The sequence below is a fragment of the Panthera pardus genome, unplaced genomic scaffold (assembly GCF_024362965.1).
Source record: "Panthera pardus isolate Hobbes unplaced genomic scaffold, ASM2436296v1 HiC_scaffold_11, whole genome shotgun sequence".
NCBI lineage: Eukaryota > Metazoa > Chordata > Mammalia > Carnivora > Felidae > Panthera > Panthera pardus.
The window spans coordinates 56,278,235-56,301,752 of record NW_026526666.1 but is presented as its reverse complement, the minus strand read 5'-3'; the positions used below and the strand labels follow the sequence as shown (position 1 = coordinate 56,301,752).

The 23,518-nt window shown below is 37.6% G+C and overlaps 1 protein-coding gene and 1 long non-coding RNA gene across 5 annotated transcripts in view; one reads left to right on the top strand and one right to left on the bottom strand.

Moving 5' to 3' along the window:
- Positions 1–23,518, top strand: part of PATJ (PATJ crumbs cell polarity complex component) — a 361,962-nt gene that overhangs the window by 88,409 nt on the left and 250,035 nt on the right. For all 4 annotated transcript variants that reach the window (XM_019449080.2, XM_019449079.2, XM_019449078.2 and 1 more), the window contains exons 18-20: positions 13,769–13,978; positions 19,416–19,535; positions 21,337–21,732. In XM_019449080.2, coding sequence (XP_019304625.2) covers positions 13,769–13,978; positions 19,416–19,535; positions 21,337–21,732 — 726 coding nt within the window. The remainder of the gene's footprint in view (positions 1–13,768; positions 13,979–19,415; positions 19,536–21,336; positions 21,733–23,518) is intronic.
- On the bottom strand, positions 638–16,249 carry LOC109266766 (uncharacterized). The gene is made up of 4 exons (XR_002079850.2): positions 16,182–16,249; positions 12,676–12,729; positions 2,811–2,921; positions 638–741 (listed from the first exon to the last, which is right to left on the bottom strand). It is a non-coding gene; the product is annotated as an uncharacterized LOC109266766 (long non-coding RNA).

Here is a 23,518-nt window from a genome sequence, read left to right as displayed (position 1 = left end):
CTAAAGGCATCAGGAGACCAGAAGCCACTTAATAAGAGATCAAAGAGGCTGTGTGTATATCAGCTTGAAATCCAGATAGTACAGATCAAAAGCTTGCCTTAGCGAGGCAGCTGCAGGGGGATGAAGTTAGCAGGAGGCCCCAAAGATCTTAAGTCAGGCCTGATGTTGAACTTTACGGGAATTTCATGGCTCCTCTGGAATACGAATTTGGCAAAAAAAAAAAAAAAAAATCCCATTGTGTCTAATGGTGGGGAGAGAGAATAGAGGGCAGGGAGCAAATTCTCATCAGCTGGTTGGTGCTTTCTAATAGGGTGGCTCCCCTTTTAACAAATGTTTCTGCTTTGTACTAGAAGGCAATGCTGAGGAGGAGGAGATCCTGTAAATGGTATATTTGTCGTATTACCTTTCATGAGTATTTCACAAATAGCCGAAGTGTTTATGAAACAACCACAGAGAGCTGATTTACTGCAAAACCTGGTAATTACATCTATCTTGTGAAATGCTGAACATATTCCAGGAAGTTAGTGGATATCAGTCTAGCTATGTAGCTGTTTCCCATGTAATTAAAAGCAGAATAATAACTCAAGAAACAATGTTGGCCTAAAGAAGAAAATCGTTCTTCAGAGCTATTTCATGCCCCGTCTTCCCCTGCCTCTGTGTGTGTGTGTCTTGTAGAAGTCCTCACTTGGTTGTGATGTCAGCTTCGAGAGCCATGGCAGTAGGTGACCGTCATAGCCCTTCCTAGAGCAGAAAGAGTGAATCAAAAACACCAACAGGTATTGAGAATCTGTTTTCCCAAGGCATGGTGATTTGTACTGCTCTGCCCTGTGTGTGGGTGTCATTTGGAGCCAGGCAGTGATCCAGAGAAGCCATGCTATTCCCAGTGAGGGCTGGGAAGTGTGCTGCCTCCTTCTGGTACCAAAGGCCTAATTTGTTAATGACGCATGAAAGGGGATTGGCTGCCTGATCTTTACATACCATTTTCTAGGGCTCAGGTTTCCCTTTCAGCTGTTCCCTTCGTATTTTACTTTAGTCAGATGTTACATTCACCCGTATGCCACTGTGAACACATAGAATGGTTAACAGCACTAGCTTAGGAGTCAGGACCAGGATTTTCATTCTGGCTGTGACTCCCTAGGACTTTGGACAGGCTTGTTAGTCTTCCTTATTCTCAGTTTACTAAAATAATGATCTCTAAGATAGAAATCGTATTTGCCTTATAAAGTTATAAATATTAAATAAAAGATGTATATAAATGCCCACACTTTCTAGGCATAAAATAATGTTACCAGTTACTGAAAAATGATGACGATTCTAAAACATAGAATCTGAGCACACAGTAACTATACCTGTTACTCATTGTCTCCCTCAAAAAAAAAAATTATTGTTCAGGGGCACCCGAGTGGCCCAGTTGGTTAAGTGGCTGACTTTGGCTCAGGTCATGATCTCACTGCTCGTGAGTTCAAGCCCCGCAAGCCCCATGTCAGAATCTGCTATGAGCGCAGAGCCTGCTTCAGATCCTCTGTCTCCCTCTCTCTGTCCCTTCCCTGCTCTCACATGCGTGCTCGCTCTCTTTCTTTCAAAAATAAATAAACATTTAAAAAAAGTGTCCATTTAGTATGACCTAGTATGGGGTATATAAAGATGAAAAGAGATATTAAAGAACTTTAACAAATATATATTGAGTATCTTCTATGGCAGGCACTGTTCTAGACAGGAAGAAGATAGTAGTGAACAAAGTAAATCATAGACTCCGTGTCCTCATGGAATTTAAATTCAATCGGGAGTAGACAGTCAGTGGATAAATAAACATATGTTAAATATAATAAAGGGAACAGACTTGAGAACAACTCTGTGTAATACATTATGGTTTTAGCAGTGCTGGAAGTAAGACTAAGACTCTGTGATGATTGTTTCTTAGGATTCAGAGGGGCCTCACAGGGAACTGAGGTATGCCTTGTAGACAAACAGGTTGTGGACACTCCAGGCACAGGAATTTCCTGTCCTAGAATTGATTACTTGGTCCTTATTTCAAGTCTTTTTTTCTTTAGTATCTGTTAACTATCTAAATTTGTGAGTTTTATTCCTTTTAATGAAAAATCCTTTGAGAAACTTTGTGTTCTCATATTTTATATGAAAAACAGGACTCACATTTCACATGGTAAAAATAGCAATTATGAATTATGTACTGCTTACTCTGTGTTGCACATTAAGGCCTCGATATACACATAAACTGATTTAATCATCCTTACCACCCCATGAGGTAGGTCCTGTAATCATCTTCATTTTATGACTTAGGAAAATGGCAAGAGGTTAAGGAATTTGCTCAGGATCACCCAATTAGTGGGTGGAGCTGGGCTCCTAAGTCTGTGCTCTAGTAGTGTGATAGGAACAACATTGATTCTTCATGACTGTGGTTTAACACAATGATGAAAGACAAAAAAATTTCCAGTTGTCTTTCCAGAGAAAAATACTTACTACAATTCCAAAAGGTTTACTTGAGATCATTTCTGAACCTTGCGGTCCCTCGCCTCTACTCTTACCACCTGGCCTGTGCTTTTGAGACCTGGCTGCTTTCTTACCACCAGAGAGTGCAAACTATGTGTGTTGCATCCTAGATTTTCCAGCAGGACTCTGTGGCCTTTTTTCCTGAACAGTTTCAGAGTTGGCAAAGTTTTATTCTGCACGTTGCATGCTACATACTACAGAGTATTGGTTGCCCTTTCAAGGATTAAAAAAAAATCACAGAATTTTTTCTCAAGAGTGAATGGCATCCTGTGTCCTTGCTATGGCTATGCTTGTCAGCATACCTCCCAGCCTGGAGACGGCTCCTGTCTTTCAGTGTCTGCTTCAAGAGAGAAGGAGGGCTGAGGATGCTGTGCTGCTCTGAGCTTCTCTTCTGATGCAGAGATCTTCGTAACCTGGAGAGTGTAGGGTCAGCTCTTTATTTCCGTGTGTTACCACATAAGCATCATATCACAAATAGTTCAGTAGTTGATAGAACTGTTGGTTTAAATCACACATGCTCAGTTGAATTTAGAAGACTGTAAACTCAGTGATAATTGTTAACTCCTCAATCTCCTATTTCCTACTGACTTCTCCATCATCATCTTCACAGTGATAACCATAGAATAGGATTAGCGCTTATGAAGTGCTTGTTGTGGACTTATAAAGTCCCTTATGTGACCTGTGTCATTTAATGCTTTGCACAACTCTATGAAATCTGTACTGTTGTTCTTCCCAGTTACAGACGAGAAACCCAAGTCTCAGCTAGTATTTCTAAATGCTTAAGCTGAGAATGATTTGTATGGAAAATGAAAATAAATTCCAAAATTAACATTAGAAAAGCTTTTACAAATTTTATGTGTCTATACTTGCCCTGCATCATAGTAGCTTTCAATTTCTGTAGTTTTTTCCTTGGATGATATTGCAATATTTATTTATAAATTCATTTTCTACTTAGAAAATTTTTTGTAAAATAGACATATCATAAAATTTACCATCTTAACCATTTTTAAGTGTGCAGTCCCATAATGTGAAGTATATTCACATTTCATCCAATGGCATTTTTTTTTCAACTACTGTAATTTTAATAGAGGGTATGAGTCTGTACTTGAGTACTACTGTCTGCCTAGTGGACTTTCCAGACAAATGAGGGGACTTACAGATAAAGAACATTTGTGTGGCTGATTTTGTTTTATTTTCCTTAAAACCAGCAAAAGTCCTGGGCCAGGAGTGAATGGGAAACAATTACAGCATGACAGAAAATTTTCAGTAGATGAAACCTTCAAGCAACAGATCTAATATCCAAGGAAAATATCTAATCAGAGACTAGAGGGGGATAAAAGAAAGCGATAGTCTTCAAGAAGCAATTTCCATGGGACTCCTGGTTGAACCATTTAAATTATTATAGGGCTTAAAATAGACTTGAAGTACCAAGCTATGCAGAATAAAATTATGTGCAAGCTTCTGTATTTTTTTTCCTGTTTGCAATATATTTTGAATTTTTAGCAAGTTTCTCTGTCCAGTTCTCTTTCATTGCACTTTTAATTGCCTCACATGCTGTGCTTACTGTGCTGCTCAGGGACTGTTCGGTTCTATGTATGATGCATGGAAAAATCTATTCTTAATGTCTAATGGTATTTAGGAAGTAATAAGACACAAGAAGCCAGGAACCATATCAGTTTAATCTATCTTGAGTGCACTGAATGTATTTTGTGGGTACTTTGAACACGATGGTGTTGCGGTAATTGGTACGATTAGTGTGATACTTGGCTATATTATAAAATAGTTAAAAATGGGATTAAATTCTAATAAGGTAGCTTGCCCATTATTCATCAAATCATTTATTTATTGCCTTACATTCACTATAAATACATTTATTTCTCTTTCCTAAAAGTAAATGCTTAGCTTGTTGGTCAAATCAGAAGCTCTTTTAGTATAATTAATTACATCCCACTATCTTAAACCAGAACTATGTTAGTGATTTTAATTCAGGTAATAGTCCCTGACATGTCTTTGTTGCAATCTAAAAATCGCAAAGGGAAAAACATAAGTTGTTTTAAGATTCAACTTATTAAAAAAAAAAAGGCACATGTCATAAACATTTTGTCATATGTTTCGTTTTGATGGTACAATATCCAGGAAGTTAGATCTTATGTAGTCAGTGGCCTTTTTATGAGTTCTTAAAAGACCCCACTAACTGAAATTATACCATATTTGTGACCAGAGTGTACATCTTTTTCATTACTGAAGCTGTGTTTTGAATTAACTTCCATCATTCCCTACTTTTTACAGTGGTTTTCTGAATGTTTTGGTAGAAATTAATGACAAATTTGACTCAAGATACTCTGTCAAATTTAGTTACAGGATTTTGGAGTTGGGGAAACAGATCCTAACTGTCATGTATCCAGTGTTCTCATTTTACAATTGAAGAAACTGACTCAGAGAAATGAACTTCTGAAACTATACACAGCCAGGCTGGCACCAAGCTGGGGCTCAAAACTTGTCCCCTGACCTCTAATCCACACCCATCCTACCACTAGTGGATTGAATAGCTGTCTTCCTTGTCTTTCTCTCCTATGTATATTTTCTCCTTAAAAAAAAAAAAAAACAAAAAACTTTGGATTCCTGTTTCCTGATTGACATTGCTCACAATGGAAATTTTAATTCATGCCAGCTGTACCTCAGAGCTTCTGCAGATCACTGTTTTTTTTTTTTTTTCCTGTGTGTGTGTGTAAAATAAACTTTCCTTTGCCTTTTTTTATACCATTTGCTTCTTCTGCCTACCTCCAGGATGGAGAAGTTAGTGGTCTCCCTTTTAAATTTAATGGTTTCTTTCAGTGTTCTCCATTTTAGTAACTTCCTTGAGATCGTTGAAAATCTACTTATTTACGTTTTAACTTAATACTCTTTTGAGATCAAAGATGTTTTTTTAATGTTTCTTTTATTTACCTTGAAAGAGAAAGTGTGATCAGGGGAGGGGCAGAGAAAAAGAGAACCTCTAGCAGGTTCTGCACCATCAATGCAGAGCCCAATATGGGGCTCGATCTCATGAACAGAGAGATCATGACCTGAGCCGAAATCAAGAGCTGGATGCTTAACCAACTGAACCACCCAGGTGCCCCTAATACTCTTTAGTTCAAATAATAATGGCCACATTTAAGAGTATGCTCTTCAAGAAACAAATATTTGCTGCTTGCTACTTTTATAGTTTTCTCTCAGTTGAACATTACTGATTTGGAACAATTCTCTGATCAAATATTTCATAGCTACCTATTTCATGTTATCCAGAAATTATGTAGATTCTTTAAAATTATCTTTGAAATATACTTCCTCACACTGATCTGAGTATTTGTGGAGTTAGGCTCAATAGCCTAATTCTGTGATAATGTATACCAAGACATTGAATTCATTGATTAGGATATCTGTTCATTTGTAGAGCACTTTCTATTTCATAATTATTTAGGTTGTATTCCTAGTCTTTTTTTTTTTTTTTTAATCATTTCATTTTGATGAAGGACTCCAGTAATATGGGAGAGCAGTTATTTTGGTGTGGTGAGCTGTACAGCAGCAAAGAGCTTTAATAATTAAACTACTTAGAGTAATTAAATGTAGGATTAAGACTATATGACTTAACCATATTTCCTCTCATGAGTTTACATAGGCCAATTTTATATTTTAATATACTGTACTCAGTTAACAGTGTCAAAATTATCAAAGGTAAAGCAATTTATACACATTTTGAAAATTATTGAAGTGTAGTTGACATACAGTGTTATGTTAGTTTCAGGTGTACAATAGAGTGATTTGCCAATTCTGTATATTATTTATTGCTCATCATGATAATCGTAGTCACCATCTGACTCCATACAACAATATTACTGACTGAATATATTCCCTATGCTGTACTTTTTGTTTTTGTGACGTATTTGTTTTATAACTAACTGGAAGTTTGTACCTCTTAATCCCCTTCACCTATTTCACTGATCTTCCTTCCTACCTCCCATCTGGCAACCACAAGTTCTCTGTATTTGACAGCCTGTTTGTTTAATTTGTTTTTTAGATTCTACCTATAAGTGAAATCATATGGCATCTGTCTTTCTGTGTCTCACTTATTTCACTTAGCATAATGCCATCCATGTTGTTGAAAATGGCAAGGTTTCATTCTGTTTAATGGCTGAGTAATATTCCACTGTATATATGTACCACATTTGCTTTATTCATTCATCTATTGATGGACACTTGAGTTGCTTCCATATGTTGGCTATTGTAAATCCCGGCAATGGGATTAGGGTATTTATTTTTAATTTTTTGAGGAACCTCCATACTGTTTTCCACAGTGGTTGCACCAATTTATATTCCCACCAACAGTGCATGAGGGTTTCCTTTTCTCTACATCCTTGCCAACACTTGTCACTTCTCATCTTTTCGATACTAGTCATTCTGACCAGGGTAGGATGATATTTCATTGTAGCTTTGATTTTCATTTGCCTAGTTATTAGTGATATTGAGCATCTTTTCCTGTGTCTGCTGGCCATCTGTATATGTTTTTTAGGAAAATGTTCAGGTCCTCTATCCACTTTTTAGTCAGTTTCTTTTTGGTGTTGAGTTGTGTAAGTTACATATTTTGGATATTAACCCCTTATCAGATATATCATTTGCAAACACTTTCTCCCATTTGCTAGGTTGCCTTTTGTTTTGTTGATTATTTTTTTTGCTGTGCTGAAGTTTTTCATTCTGGTATAGTCCCAATAGTTTGTTTTTAGTTTTGCTTTCTCTTGCCTGAGGAGATATACCCATAAATACGTTGGTAACGCTGATGTTTAAGAGATTACTGCCTGTGTTTTAAGAGTTTTATGGTTTTGGGTCTCACATTTAGATTTAATCCCTTTTAAATTTATTTTGTGTATGGTGTAAGAAAGCAGTCCTTTCATAGAACATGTAACTGTCCAGTTTTCCCAGCACCATTTATTGAAAAGACCATCTTTTCCCAATTGTATATTCTTGCAGCTTTTGTCTAGATTAATTGGCCATATAAGCATGGGTGTATTTCTGGGCTCTCTATCCTGTTCCATTGATCTATTCTATGGCATTCTATTCAATGCCATTCTACTATAAAAATTCATATTCCATTTCCTTAATGCTTTTAAAAGTTAGGGTGTTAAATATAGAATTAAAAAATAATCATTTGGGGCACCTGGGTGGCGCAGTCGGTTAAGCATCCGACTTCAGCCAGGTCACGATCTCGCGGTCTGTGAGTTCGAGCCCCGCGTCGGGCTCTGGGCTGATGGCTCAGAGCCTGGAGCCTGTTTCCGATTCTGTGTCTCCCTCTCTCTCTGTCCCTCCCCCGTTCATGCTCTGTCTCTCTCTGTCCCAAAAATAAATAAACGTTGAAAAAAAAAATTAAAAAAAAATAATCAAAAAGTTGTTCTTTATTTTGAATTCATGTAGTAAGGTCATTGTTTACACCTTGATATCTATTTTTCTGCATTGGAGTAATACTACAAAGCATATACATGTTAAATGTCAGAATAGTCCAGGGTATACGTCTCATGTTCCTCTTTAAAAAAATACCTCTTACTGATGCACTGGCCAATTTTATTAAATGTGACCACTTTTCTTGTTTATTTCTTCTCTCTAACATTCCCTGCTCCATGCCTTTCCAGTGAGCTTGCCGTCGCTGCTTGCTTGTATTGGTAGTTTTGCTTATGTGACAGCTTCATGGCTAGAGCTCCCCACATCTTCAGGTTGATAGCCGTCTCTCACAGAGCCTACATTTCAACTGAGCCACCATTCTGCCCCAGGTGATGCCCCTGCACCTTGCCTTATCTTATGTGAACTCTGATCTCTTTGATCTGTGGGAAGGTACACAAATATTCATATACTACATTTTATAGACATTGTAGAAACTTGGAATCCTATCCATTTGGGCATAATTATTGTCACATGTATGTATCCCTTCATGTAAAGGTGTCTTCAGGTCACCAAATGAATGGATTCTTGAGAAAGTAGGTATAAATTAAAATTTGGCAAACAAATACATGTTTTATTTGTACATGGCAGCCAAGCTCTACATTCTGTGCTAACTTCATCAACTAGGTACTGATATATAAACCTGTAGTGGCCAAGTGTCATACGTAAGGGCCTCAGTTTACACACTTTGGCAAGGTAATAAATATATCTTCTATCAATTTCCCTTCTTTCAGTACTAATTCGTTTGGCAAGTACTTGAAGGTAGGGAAGCTGCATCACTTAGTGGCTAAGAGTGTAAACCCTGGAACTTTACCAGCTGGTTTAAATTCTGCCTCTGCCATTTCTCAACTGTGCGCCTTGGGTACTTTTTCTCTGTCTTAGTTTTCTCATCCTGAAAGTAGGGATAATAATGGTACTTACCTCATGGTGGTGTGAAGGTTAATAAATGAATTCTAGTAAGATTCCTAGAACATTCCTGGCATAGCAAATAGTAAGTGCTAACCATTGTTGTTCCTATTCATATATGACGGGATGTGGCCTTTGCCTTTGACTTAACAGTCCAGTGAGGAGAGAGAAGGTAAATAGTTTGCCATTCAATATTTCAACTACTATTCAGTACCTTCCATATGGCATTCACTTTAGTAGGTCCTGGAAATAAAGCAGCTAATAAGTAAACACACCCTCACTCTCATGAAGCTTATTTTTAATAGATAAGACAGTTAAAATAATTTCTGAAAAATGCCAGAAGTGTTATAATAGAGAAAATGCAAGGTGCCATGGATACATCTAACAAGCAGGAGACCCAACTTATTTTAAGAGATATGGGACAATAAGGAAAACTATATTATGACAAATGCTGTATGGAAGTCCTCTTCTAGAATTAGGGGATCACAAGAGGAGAAAGTCAGGGAAGGCTTCCCATTGGTGGAAACACTTGAGTGGACTCTGATGGTGAAAAGGTAGATAAGTGGCAGTGGAGCAGGGAAAGTATTCCTGGCAGATGGAATGGTTTGTCGGATGTCAGGCAACGTATCAAAGCATTTCACAGTCGCTGGATTTCAGTAGTTCTGTATCTTTGGGACGATGTGCGAAGCAAATGGAAACGGGCAGTCTCACGTGTAGGGAGAGCGATAGGAGCCTAGACTCCTCTGCACATCTGAAGGAATTGCTCTCACAAGCAGTTAAGACATGGTCCGAAGGCAACTGGGTGTCACTGAAGTGTTTCAAATAGAGAAGAAATTATGACCACATTTTAAATTTAATTTTTATTTATTTTTTAAAATATTTATGTTTGAGGGGGAGAGAGAGCAAGAGCAAGTGAGGAAGGGAGGGGCAGAGAGAGGAGGACAGAGGATCCAGAGCAGGCTCCGCATTGACAGCAGACAGCCCCATGCAGGACTCCAACTCACAAACTGCAAGATCACGACCTGAGCCGCAGCCAGACGCTAACCAACTGACCACCCAGGCGCCCCTCATCACATTTTTATTGTTAAAGATCATTCTTTTATTTCTGTGGAAAATAAACTGATGGGAGCAAGAGTGGAGACAGTGAGACAAACAGTTGCAGAGGCAAGAAATAATGAGAAGCTGAACCAACTTAGTTGTGGCGGAAATGGAGAGAAAGGGTCAGGTAGAAAAGATAGAAGTTCAAATTGACATGCCTTAGCTAGCAACTCAGTGGAGGGGTTAGGGGAGAGGGATTAAGTGAGTGCTTGGGTAAATGGTAATGCGAGTCAGGGATTATGGGAGGAGAGAAGTCTGTCAACTTGGATTTCCCCCAACATGGAAACATCCTGTGTTTATAACATCAAACATTAGCATCACTTCAAGAAACCTCAAAAATTCTTATGTGCACTTTTCTTCAGGCAGGCACAGTGATTGTATGCACTTATGAGACCGGGTATTTGGATTCTCGGGATTTCATTGCTAAATAGTGAGAAGAATTCAAGTCAGATCTCCTGTCTTGGTCTGGCATTCTGAGGGAAGTTAGCTGTCCTTAACTGATTGTCAGAGTTTGCTAATATTTTTAAGAGCTGTAGGGGACAAATTTCATAAATGGTTAAGTTGAAGCAAGCATATGGAATACTGTTATAATGTGTATAATAATATAAGGCTTTTGAAGAAAGAAGAACCAAATCCTTCAGAAGAGAGTAGTTGTCATAGTAAAAGATGCTGTTTCTTGTGTTCTGTGATTGGTCTTTAGTGCCCTCTATTGACTGCTTAGTCTAAAACAATGTCTTGATTTTGGAAGACCATGTTCCTTGCAGTGTTATTTACCAAAATAGGAAGAATCAGAGGTTTTAAAATTATGATAAATGGTCATAAGAACTGATGGGAACTTAAAAAAATTTTACATGGGGTCTCAAAGTTGGGTAGAGGTCTTTAGAAACAACCGTTATAACATTTTGTTTGCTACAACATGGGTATGATACTGTGGGCTAGATTTTTCAGAATACAGACCTTTCTGATGATGAGTAGCCTAAATCGGGCTGGTTTTTAAGCATTTTTAATGCAGCGAAGCCTCAAGGACAGCAGTCACCCCAGTAGGCAGTAGCAGCTGCTGTTTTTCCATAGGGCGGCTGCTGCATGTGATGCCCCATGAAAGGAAATGACTGTTACTCATTAAAGCAACTTCATTCGGCTACATAGGAAATCACACAGTTAGAAAAGTCATCACAGAAAATGAAATAGTGATTATGCATAATGGGGCATCTTCAGAAATGGATGGCTTTTCTTTTTTTTTTTTTTTTTTTAAATGACAAAGACACTGCCATTGGGTTCACTCCTCCAGGAAAAGCAGTGGTAGATTGGACTTAGTGTTCAGAATAACTAGAGGTCTAAGCCTGAATAAATTTTAGTAAGGAAGCATACCTGGTACTAGCTTGAGGTCTAAAGAAGACTGCGCTTTGTATAAATGAATGCTCACCACGACTTTTCTGTAATAAGGCAAATGTGTTAATCATTCTATTTCTATGATTTCCTGGTTAATCTTTCTTTCAAATGTTTCTGATTATCATTTCAGCTGGTTGCATTTTGAAAACCTGTTCACCCAGTTGAGGTTAAAAATAGTACTTTCTGATTTGGTGTTCTATGACTCTGCAAGAGATTGCTCACGCCAACCTAGTGAAATCACTTATTTGCTTTTGGTATATTTTACTGTTGCAGTTTTCCCTAAGAAAGTTTAGTAATTATTAAAATGAAGTAATGCTAGCTGCTTTCTGGGCATTTCATGAGAGGAATATGCTATTATGTAGTTTCCCTTCCCCCCTAATAAAAAAGCCTTTCATCATAAACTGACATCCTAAATGAAGGACATAATTGTACAGCTTATTTATTAGTGTGTCAGACTTAAAATGTAATGGTTTCATATTTCAGAATGAAAAGTGTGTTGTGATTCATGGTTGCCGGTGACAAAACAGACAGCTCTTTTATATCTGCACTGATTGCCTGCTGATATACCACTGTACTTTTTTTTTTTTTTTTGTTCTTTTCTCTTCTCTTCCTATGCAATAGCTCCCTCTACTTGAAAATATTGGTGTAATTATAGTTTAGCACTATGTACTTTATTAGTGAGTACTCATGACTATTTTTACTTTCAGTCCTTTTCCTATATATGAGGTGTTCTACATCAGGGCATGTTAGAAATTTACCAAGAGTATCTTGACCTTGGAGCAGAAAAGCAAGGTTAAGGAGGGTAATGACAGTTATGTTTGAAGGCATTTTTTCAAGGAATTAGCTGTGTGGCTTTTGTTGATTTAAACATGATATATTTGGTTAAAATTCCATATAGTACTTGAAAATGAACTCTGATGTCCAAAGCACAGAGGTATGGAAAACTGGATCAGAACACTTCAAAAGAACCATCAGTCATATCAAACTGACAAAGCCTGGAACTTGGCAAATTCTCACTTTGCTAATTCCTGAGCCTTCTGATTCTAACACAAAATATGACAGTTTCTCTTGTATTTGTCAGGAAGGGTTCAACAGTAGTAGAATCTCATGTTACTACATCTTGACTTTATGGAATAGTATGTGCATTATGAAACTGTAGAAACAAAATAGACAAGTGTCATGATTGGGATTTATTTTTTCTCTGTAGTACCATTATTTTAAAGTGGGGCAAGTGGCAGAGCCTGATGGTCTAGAGTAAGAACCTAGGAGCCAGACTGGCTGAGTTTGAATCCTAGCTCTGCTACTTACCACGTGGGTAATCTTGGCAAGTTTCCTGAACTTTCTGAGCCTTAGTTTCCTCATCTGTAAAAACAGAGACAAGTGTTAGTGTAAAGCACTTTGAATAGAGCCTGGCACATAGTAAGTGTTGTATATGAGTGTCCGATAAAATAAAAAAATAATGGACTATAAACTGGTTATTAACCAAATGTATTTATTGAATGTCAACATTATCTTTAGTGCTGCTTAATAAAAAGAAAAACGGGGCCTTCCCAGTAGATGGGAGAGATTTTCACCTTGGTTTTGTTGACAAAGTGACGCTCATTTTCTTATATCAGAATAGTTCTCACCTAGGGGTCCCTATATCATGTTATAGATTATAAATTATAATTATGTTATTTTTAATTTTTTTTAACATTTATTTATTTTTGAGAGACAGGGAACACACAGAGGAGGGGCAGAGAGAGAGGGAGACACAGAATCTGAATCGGCTCCAGGTTCTGAGCTGTCAGCACAGAGCCCGATGCGGGGCTCGAACTCACAAGCTGTGAGACCATAACCTGGGCTGAAGTCGGATGCCTAACTGACTGAGCCACCCAGGCGCCCCATAACTATGTTATTTTCAAAATACTTTTGTCATGCAGTTGGATATTCCATGGATTCCATGTCTGTTTTGAACTTCGTTGATTTAACAGGAGGATTTTATACTGGTGCAATACATAAAAATGAAGTATCATTTACCATAGTACACTTCTCTTAAAGCCTATTTATTGCCCAAGAGCAGACTTGTCTTTAGTCTATAATATGGACGCTTGAGGATGTCAGAGAATCTTACTCAACTGTCCATAGATTTGTGGTCCAACAAAATAGCAGTTTTCAAAAGTTTAAAGAAGAAATTTGTATGTATTGAACCCTCAGATATGTAACTGAAATTGTTAGGACTATGTTTCCACCTTGATAGAAGCTGATATTTGTGTGGATGTATAGAACAATATTTTAACAGAAGAATTTGGAAGACTATCACCAGAATGCTGGACACTTATAATAAATAGTCAAATGAGAATCATGAATACATGTATTTTCAGAAATGCACTCATTGTTTCTTCTTTACTTGATCCTTTAGGACCCTTTGGATCCCACACGATCAGTGATTGTGATCCGTTCCCTGGTGGCAGATGGTGTTGCAGAAAGAACAGGAGAACTCTTACCTGGAGACCGCCTGGTTTCAGTCAACGAATACTCTTTGGAGAACACCACACTTGCTGAAGCCGTGGAAGTGTTGAAAGCCGTACCACCAGGCATTGTACGCCTTGGCATCTGTAAGCCCTTGGTGGTGAGTGTTCAATTGTGTTACTATAGGAAGTGATAATAGTGTAATAGTTGAGAACATGGTTTTGGAGACAGATGCACCTGCTTTCAAATCCCTGTTCCACTGCTTACTCTCTGTGTATCCTAGGACAAATTTCTTATGTCCTTGACTTAAAAAATTAGCAACATAATGTCTACCTCGTAAGATTTGGGGGGACTAAAGATTATGTTCATTAAGTGCTTAGCACATTACATAAATAGTAGCTGCTAACGTTACTAGTCCTCCTACCACTTTTACTATTATTTTTAGCTTTATGCTTTTAGCACAGATCTGTAAGTTCTCATCACATTCCTTATGATATAAATTAAAATCTGTGCATTTTAACTTTTCACTTGGGAATGATGTTGAGATGTCATGATAAATTGAAATCCAAGTAACTATATCGTTTTAACATACAGATTTGAGATTTTAATCCACTTTTCTGCCCATCAAAGTGCCTCATAACCCCTAGGATCTAGAAGTCTATGTGGCCAAGTCATCTTTAAGTGCTCTTTCTGCATAATCTTCTTTTTGGGTGGCGGGCATATGGAGCCCAACATGGGGCTTGAACTCACGATCCTGAGATCAAGACTTGAGCTGAGATCAAGAGTTGGATGCTTAACCGACTGAGTCACCCAGGCACCCCTTTCTGTTTAATCTTTTTTTTTTTTTATGTTTATTTTTATTTTGAGAGAGAGACAGACAGACAGAGACAGTGTGTGAGCGGGGGAGGGGTAGAGAGAGAGGGAGACACAGAGTCTGAAGCAACCTCCAGGCTCCGAGCTGTCAGCACAGAGCCTGATGTGGGCTTGAACTCCACAAGCCACAAGATCATGACCTGAGCTGAAGTTGGATGCTCAACCAACTGAGCCACGCAGGCACCCCACTTACTGTTTAATCTTTCGTATGGGGTCAGATTAGTGTTTATGACTGAGGGCCACATTACAGTTAGGGTGCTTTTGAGGTTCCCCAATTAACAAAATACTTCAAGATAATTTTCAAGCAGTATGAAAATATTATTGAGTGCTTACCATATGTCAGTATATTAAACCCTTTATATGCATTAACTAATTTAATGCTCTTGGCAACTTGAAGAGGTCGTTCTTATTACCCTCATTAGAGATGGGCCTATCAAGACACAGAGAATTGAGCATCTTATCCATAGTGATGTAACTAGTAAGAGACAGAGTATAAACTCAGCAAGGTGGCCTCAGACCCTGCACTGTTAGCCACAGTGCTATATATTTAACTTGTTGCTACCTTGGTTTGCATAGCTTGTCTGAAACAGACAGATGGTCTTCATAGAGTGCCAGGACTGGATTTTAGGAAACCTGGACTCTGTTTCTAGCTTTCTTATGAGTTAGCCTAGTGGGTTTCACCTCAAAGATATGTAATATATTTAATCACCTGGGAGGTGGTTAAAATGCAGTTTTCCAGGTCCTACCCTCAGAGATTTTCTTCTAGTCATTGTGATGGCTATTTAGGGATCTGCCTTTTCAGTGAATCACCCATGTAATTCTGACGCCGAATTTCACACTTTGAGAAACATCATACTAGGAATTTGATGATAGGTACACCACTCTTCTTCCCTGAGCCTATTTTTTCATTTCTGAAAAGACTGAACAATCCTAGAGAACTCCTAATATCTTTAAGAAATACATCGATATACTACATGAGTATGTTAACATACTACATGTGTCCATAAGTATAGGTAGATACAGATATGTTCATATATAGATATAGATTCCTGTATTTATGTACTGGGGAACCTCATGGCCTTCATGAATTTCCCGTAAAGATGCCGGTATATTATACTATCCAGCACTCCAAATACTTCAAAATGGAGTATAGCACACAGCTAATCAAGTTCTCGACTTTGTATTGCATATTTGCTGTTTGACTGTTGCCGTAGCCAACACCATGAGATGCCTGGTTTGATTTCTGGACAAATTAAGTTGGTGGGGGGGAGGAGTGTGATATTTTTATGTGGGCTCTCATCTTCTTGGTATTCTCATTGTGGGGGGGGGGGGGAATTTCATATAGATTTTACCCGATGATTATTTGTCTAGTTGTTTGGGCTGCCAGAGGAATTCCCAAACTATTTATGTCCTAGAGGACTTGGACGGCGTGACTTTACTGTGAAGCAGTTTAAGGGAAGTCTCAGGTATAAAAAAGAGAACTTAGTTACCAGTTGGGTGTGGATTCCTGTGCTGCTCCTGGCAGAGGTAGGGCTGCAGAGATTTCAGGATATCAGAGCCACATTCTGATAGGGTTTTGGAATGTAGTAATTGTGAGGTAGACCTTTGCCTAGGCTTTTCCCTGTGAGTAGAAGTCTTCCAGGATACCTGGGAGCGGGAAGCCACAAAAGGGATGAGGAGAAAGGTCACTTTCAGGATGGCAAAAAATTCTTAGTGGAACGACCATTGATTCCTTCTTTAACATCTGGGCACTTTTAGCAAAACTGTTTGCTCACGAGCTGTAAATAGTGATGTGTGGATCTTCTCTGAGGTCTCTTTCTCTCTTGTCCACTTGGTGGTCACTTACCTGATCACGTAAAGTTTACTGAGCTTTCAACTCAGTCCTCCGCAGAAGTGGGGTAGAGAGTGTGAAGAAGGTGGCCCAAAGTCAGCTTGGGGCAGAAAGACTATGAATATATAAAAGTTAAGAGAACGTGACTTTTTTTTATTAAGTCATATATAGGTATACATTATACAAATATAACATATTTATATATTTTCATGTTAACTGAATGGGACTTATTTTTTCATTTTTTTAACGTTATTTATTTAAAAAAATTTTTTTAATGTTTATTTATTTTTGAGAGAGACAGAACGTGAGCAGGGACAGGGCAGAAACAGAGGGAGACACAGAATCCAAAGCAGGCTCCAGGCTCTGAGGTGCCAGCACAGAGCCCAACGTGGGGCTTGAACCCACAAACCATGAGATCGTGACCTGAGCTGAAGTCATATGCTTAACCGACTGAGCCACCCAGGCTCCCCTAACATTTATTTTTGAGAGAGAGACAGAGCGCAAGCAGGGGAGGGGCAGAGAAAGAGGGAGACAGAATCTGAAGCAGGTTCCAGGCTCTGAGCTGTTAGCACAGAGCCTGATATGGGCTCGAACTCACAAACCATGAGATTATGACCCAGAGCTTAACTGACTGAGTCACTCAGGTGCCCCCTGATACATTTCTTAATATTAAGGTCCTTTTTTTAGTAAGGACCTTACTTACTAGTAAGTGATGTAGTAAGTGATGTTTTTAATTTAAGAAATACTTTTTTTTCCCCTGTAAACATAGTATGTCTCTTTATTTAATCAGATCTTCTTTTACAGTTTTCTCCTTAAATGTTCTGTGCAGTGTTTTTCAAATTTAATTCTGAGATGATTTACTGAGTTTTCCCCCTTTGTGAATGATGTCTTGTTTTCTATTACATTTTTATTAAATTAGCTACTACTGAAGTGGCGGTAATGATACTGACTTGGTAATTTGATCTTCTGACAACCTTGTGAAACTTCCGTTTGTTACTCTGTTGAATTTTCCCTCTTTAAAAAAATTATCATTTCGGGGGCACCTGGGTGGCTCAGTTGGTTGAGCGTCCGACTTTGGCTCAGGTCATGATCTCACTGTTCGTGATTTTGAGCCCCACGTCGGGCTCACTGCTGTCAGCACAGAGCCCACTTCCCTGTCCACCTCTCTCTGCCCCTCCTCCACTCATGCTCTCACTCTCAAAAATAAATAACCATTAAACATTTTTTTTTAATTTTTTTTCTCATGGTGAGTGCACTCTTAATCCCCTTCACCTACCCACCTCCCCTACCACCCCCGGCAACCATCAGTTTGTTTTCTATACTTAAGAGTCTGTTTCTTGGTTTGTCTCTCTCTCTCTCTCTTTTTTTCCCTTTGCTCGTTTGTTTCTTAAATTCCATCTCACTCATAGGAGTGAGATCATATGGTGTCTTTTCTCTGACTTATTTTGCTTAGCATTGTACTCTCTAGCTCTGTCCATGTTGTTGCAAATGGCAAGATTTCATTCTTTTTAAATGGCTGAGTAATATTCCATTGTCCATATATACCACATCTTCTTTATCCATTCATCTATTGATGGACACTTGGGCTGCTTCCATAATTTGGCTATTGTAAATAATGCTGCAATAAACATAAGAGTGCATATATCTTTGCAAACTAGTGTTTTCATATTCTTTGAATAAATGCCCACTAGTGAAATTACTAGATCATGTGATATTTCTTTTTAAATTTTTGAGAAACCTCCATACTGTTTTCCACAGTGGCTACCCCAGTCCACATTCCCATCAACAGTGCACAAGGGTTCTTTTTTCTCCACATCCTTGCCAACACTTGTTGTTCCTTGTGTTTTTGATTTTAGCCCTTCTGACAGGTGTGAGGTGATATTTCTTTGTAGTTTTGATTTGCATATCTCTGATGATGCATGATGTTGAGCATCATTTCATATGTCTGTTGGCCATCTGGAAGTCTTCTTTATAGAAATGTCTGTTCTGCCCATTTTTTAATTGGATTATTTGATTTTTGAGTATTGAGTTGTATCAGTTCTTTATGTATTTTGTATACTAACCCTTTATCAGATATGTCATTTGCAAATATCTTTTCCCATTCTGTAGGTGGCGTTTAGTTTTGTTGATTGTTTCTTTTGCTGTGCAGAAACTTTATTTTGATGTCCCAATGGTTTATTTTTGCTTTTATTTCCCTTGCCTCAAGAGGCCTATAGAAAAATATTGCTATGACTGATGTCACGGGCAGAGAAATTACTGCCTGTACTCTCTTTAAGGATTTTTATGGTTTCAGGTCTGATGCTTAGGACTTTAATCCATTTTGAGTTTAATGAAAGAAAGCAGTCAAGTTTCATTCTTTTGTATGTAGTGTAGGGAATACTTAAAAAGAAAACAAGAATTTGAGAAGCTTTGACCTGAATATGGTTTTCTGTTTAATTATTAAAGTTCGTTCTAATGATATAATTTGCATAAAGTTTATTGTGTCCTTGCATTTAATGGAAAGATGAGAATTAATCTGAAGAGAGTTCAAAACTAAGGTATTTTCTTCGTTATGAAAGTGCTTCTTTAGTTGCCAGAGGTGAGGAGTGGTGGGCAAGATGGGTGAAGGTGGCCAAAAGATACAAACTTCCAGTTATAAATAAGTCTTGTGGATGTAATATACAGCATAGTGACTACAGTTAACAATACCATATTGTATATTTGAAAGTTGCCGATGTAACCAAACTTATTGTGATAATCATTTTGCAAAATATACATATATCGAATTATTATGTTGTACGTTTAATGGATACAGTGTTTAATGTTATATGTCAATAAAAAATAGCTTCAGAGTTGACAAAAACTTGTCTTCAATTGTGCATAAAAAAACAAAAAAAATTGCTTCTGTTTTCAGGAAGATGATAAAGAGGGAGAAAGTCATTATATTTTACATTCAAACAGAAATGAAGACAAGACTGAACTTTCAGAAACAATTCATGATATAAATTCATCTTTAATACTCGAAGCACCCCAGGTATTTAGTAAATTGATTTCCTATTTGAATGGTTTATTGTGAGCTAACATTGCTATAAAAAAGAAGACAAGAGCTTGTTCTCACTCTCTAGGCTAAAGAGATTCAAATTAAATGATCCTCCTCTCTTTTTAATTTTTTTAAGATGAAATGGTTTCCCTCTTGTATGACATTGGCCTCATAATTAACATAGGCCAGATATGAGTCATTTTCAAAGCACAAACATATCTGATTTTGTATCGCTAATATACTCTTAAATATTTGAGGGTAGAACATATGTTTGAAAATAGACCTGCATTTAAAATGCTGTAGAAAACAGAGCTATTCCAAAGGACTTCTCATTCAATACTTTCTAAAGAAAAGTTATTTAGTCAAAACCATCATTATGCTTTAATTTTAGGAAGTATATTTTGAAGCTTTTCCTTTTTTATTCTTAAAATGAATTGTGCTTATTTTGCTCTTTGCAGGTAGAGAATGGTGTATGGTTTTGCTTTACTTGATAGCAACCATCTGGTGATATTTTTTGCATAATTTATTGACAGTGTCTCAAACTGATGTTTATTTCTTTACATATTTTTTTAATGTTTATTTTTGATGTGGGGGGAGGGGCAGAGAGAAAGGGAGACAGAGAATGTGAAGCAGGCTCTAGGCTCCAAGCTGCCAGCACAGAGGCCAACGTGGGGCTCGAACCCACAAACTGCAAGCTCATGACCTGAGCTGAAGTCGGAGACACTTAACCGACTGAACCACCCAGGCGCCCCTGATGTTTATTTCTATACTGTACATTGTGGGTTTTTTAGTGTCAACATTTTTTGTTAAAATTTCATAAGTATATGACTTCTTTAAATATACCCTGTAAATACACCTTTAAAAAAATTAACTAGGTTGCTGTATTTGATATGCTATAATAATATAAAGGTGGGAAGTAGTGATTCATCCCATGAATTTACATTTGATAATATTTAATGAATAGGTCTCCAAATAGGAAATGTCACTGATCTCTCAGGAGGAATTGGGCCTCATTGTGGTCAGCACTCTGAGGATTCTCCAGGGTTAGGTTAGAGGCTCAGCAAACCCATACATTTCTCAGGCATTACCTGGGAATTCAACAAAGTTTCTGCACATATGTGACTATTTAGTTTCAGTTGCATGTACTTGATCTTCTAATTAGTAAAATATAAATTAATTAGAAAGCATTCTATATTCATTCCTTTTTGCCATGTAATTTCAGTACAGATGAAAAAATTACATGTCTGTTACATAGGCATATTATAAAATAGTCATACTCAAAGTAGTTGAGACCTACTTCCCATATCTTTAGTTTATGGAGAATGCTTTTTGATAATTTCAATAGCCATAATTTATTTTGAATTAGCTAAGCTTGAAAATCCTGACTTTTTAAGTTTTTGCTTTCTTAGGGAATAGAATGATGTGTATCTATATTTATGTACTACTTTTCTCTGAGATGAATGAGTTAAATATTCATGTAGCAGTTAACAAAATTCTTATTTCTGATTGAGAAGTTTTAGGTGGTTAATGTGTAACGAACCTTTTAGAATAGTCATTCACCTTGCCAGTGGCAGATTTCTGCCTCTTAACTGTTTGTCCCTTTCCTGCTTTGAGGGTTGTGTGGGAGTGAGCATTTATTTCTCCTCCTTTGTGATGGAGAGCCGTTCAAGTTAACTGTGGCTGGGCATGGAATGTAGTCACTGTGGTTCTGTCACGGGTTAACCTTCCAGTTAATGTATAGAGTGCCGCTTTAAAGGAGGGGGAATTCAAATTATTTTGCAACTTTTATTTACAGGGATTTAGAGATGAACCCTATTATAAAGAGGAACTTGTAGATGAGCCGTTCCTAGATTTGGGGAAGACTTTCCAGTCCCAACAAAAAGAGATAGACAACAGCAAGGAGGCCTGGGAGATGCGTGAATTTCTGACTCCCAGGTTGCAAGAGATGGGGGAAGAAAGAGAGATGCTTGTGGATGAAGAATATGAGCTGTATCAAGATCGCTTTCAGTCCATGGACTTGTATGCCTCTTCGCACCTTCAAGAGGCTGCTCCTGTTCCCTCCGTGAAGGAACTTCATTTTGGCACACAGTGGTTACATGACAGTGAACCACCTGAGCTTCAAGAAGCAAGGTCCATGATGAGTATCTATTCCCAGGAAACACAGCAGTATGGCTACAGCGCTGAAAACATGGTAAGGGTTGAGAACAGATCTTCCACATCCCCCCATTCTGTTCCCCTCCCTCCCTATCCCTGTTGCTAAGTCCTGTGCATTTAAAAAAAAAAAAAATGTAATGGAAAAGGTAATTTTTGTAATTAATCATTTTTCCAAGATACACTGTACTGTGTATTACTGTAAGTATAAACTCATCTTTTCTGTATTATATAACTTCTAGTGAGAGTCAATAGGCTGCAGTTGCCTTTTATAGTGGTTTATAGTGGTTTTTGCCTTGATTTTTTTAGTGATTTATTTCTCTAGATTATCCATTTCAAAAAAGAGCTATTTGGCCATTTGTGATTTTTTATCTCTCAGAGAAACACAGCGTTGTATTTCTCACATAGTATTTATCAGGGAAAAATCAAGGCAAAATTAATTAAAGATCTCTTGTTTATGTCTTGCTTACCCACACTGTTCTGTGTTATGTGTCATACTAAATAGAAGGTCACTGAACTCTAAAAAATTATCTTTACATTTGTGATACTACCTGTTTTCAACTTGACAGGAAAGCATTATATTTCAATAGGTTTGCCTTTGCTATTAGATAACCAATAAACTTTATTTTTATAAAATTAGAGTTAACTGGTCACCAATTGGAATCTTTCATTAGGGACATTTTTTAATGTTTTGGTTTGTTTGTTCATTTCATGCTGAAGATTAATTTCCAGGTGAATGAAAAGAAACTTATAGGGATATTTAAAAGGCCACTTAGCAATATGTTTAGGTACAGTGCACTGTTCCCCTCACGGAGGTCAGCCACTTTCTTGCAGTGCTGTGGGGAGTGGGCCTTTCTTTGCTCTATTACAGGGCTCATAAGGCTGGTTTTTGTGCTCCCTCCTCCTTCAAACCTATCTTCCTTTCTCCCCTTTTGCAAACACTATGGGTCCTTCTGCTATTCAAGGTGCTCTGCAAGCTGTATTTATGGACCCTAGAGGATTACCCATGATATAGGACTCTGGGAAGCCTACCAGAGAACAGATATTTTAAGATTATGTGAATAATACCTGGATATAGGAAGAAGTAACAGAGAATCACCTGGTGTGTTGCCATTGACATTGGTGCTTTCTTTCCTTGCTGGTCCTGTTCCTATACCCCTAAGTATTTGAACTCAAACAGAATATCCAGTTATGTGGAACAAATTCTAATCACAGACTAGTTAATGTTCACAAATAGTCACTTGTGGCTTTATTCTATAAGGAAAATTTTCTATTTACCCAAATACAAGGCAACCTGAAAAAGAGGCCCATTTTTATGTATAAATTTTTAGGGTTCTAGATGAAATAGTCAAAGCTACATTCACAATATTTACATCATAAATTTAAACATTCACATTTTAAACACTGTCAAATGTTAAATTTTTTTGCTTATTCTTACATTTAATGGCAATTTTATTTGGATTTATTTGGATTCTTTCAACACATATTGAATGTCCATATTTCCATTACTACTAGAATCACTTTTTGGTCATTTAACACAGCTTTCTGGATACACCATCTTAATTTTCATCTAAGTTGTTTGAGATACAGTCGCTTTTTTTTAAAGTTTATTTTATTATTTTGAGAGAGGGAGTGCAAATGGGGGAGGGACAGAGAGAGAGAATCCCAAGCAGCCTCCATACTGCCAGCACAGAGCCTGATGTGGGGCTCCATCTCACTATCTGTCAGATCACGACCTGTGCTGGCTGAAGCCAAGAGGATGCTTAGCAGACTGAGCCACCCAGGCACCCCAAGATACAGTAATTTTTGAATCCATACTATCAGTC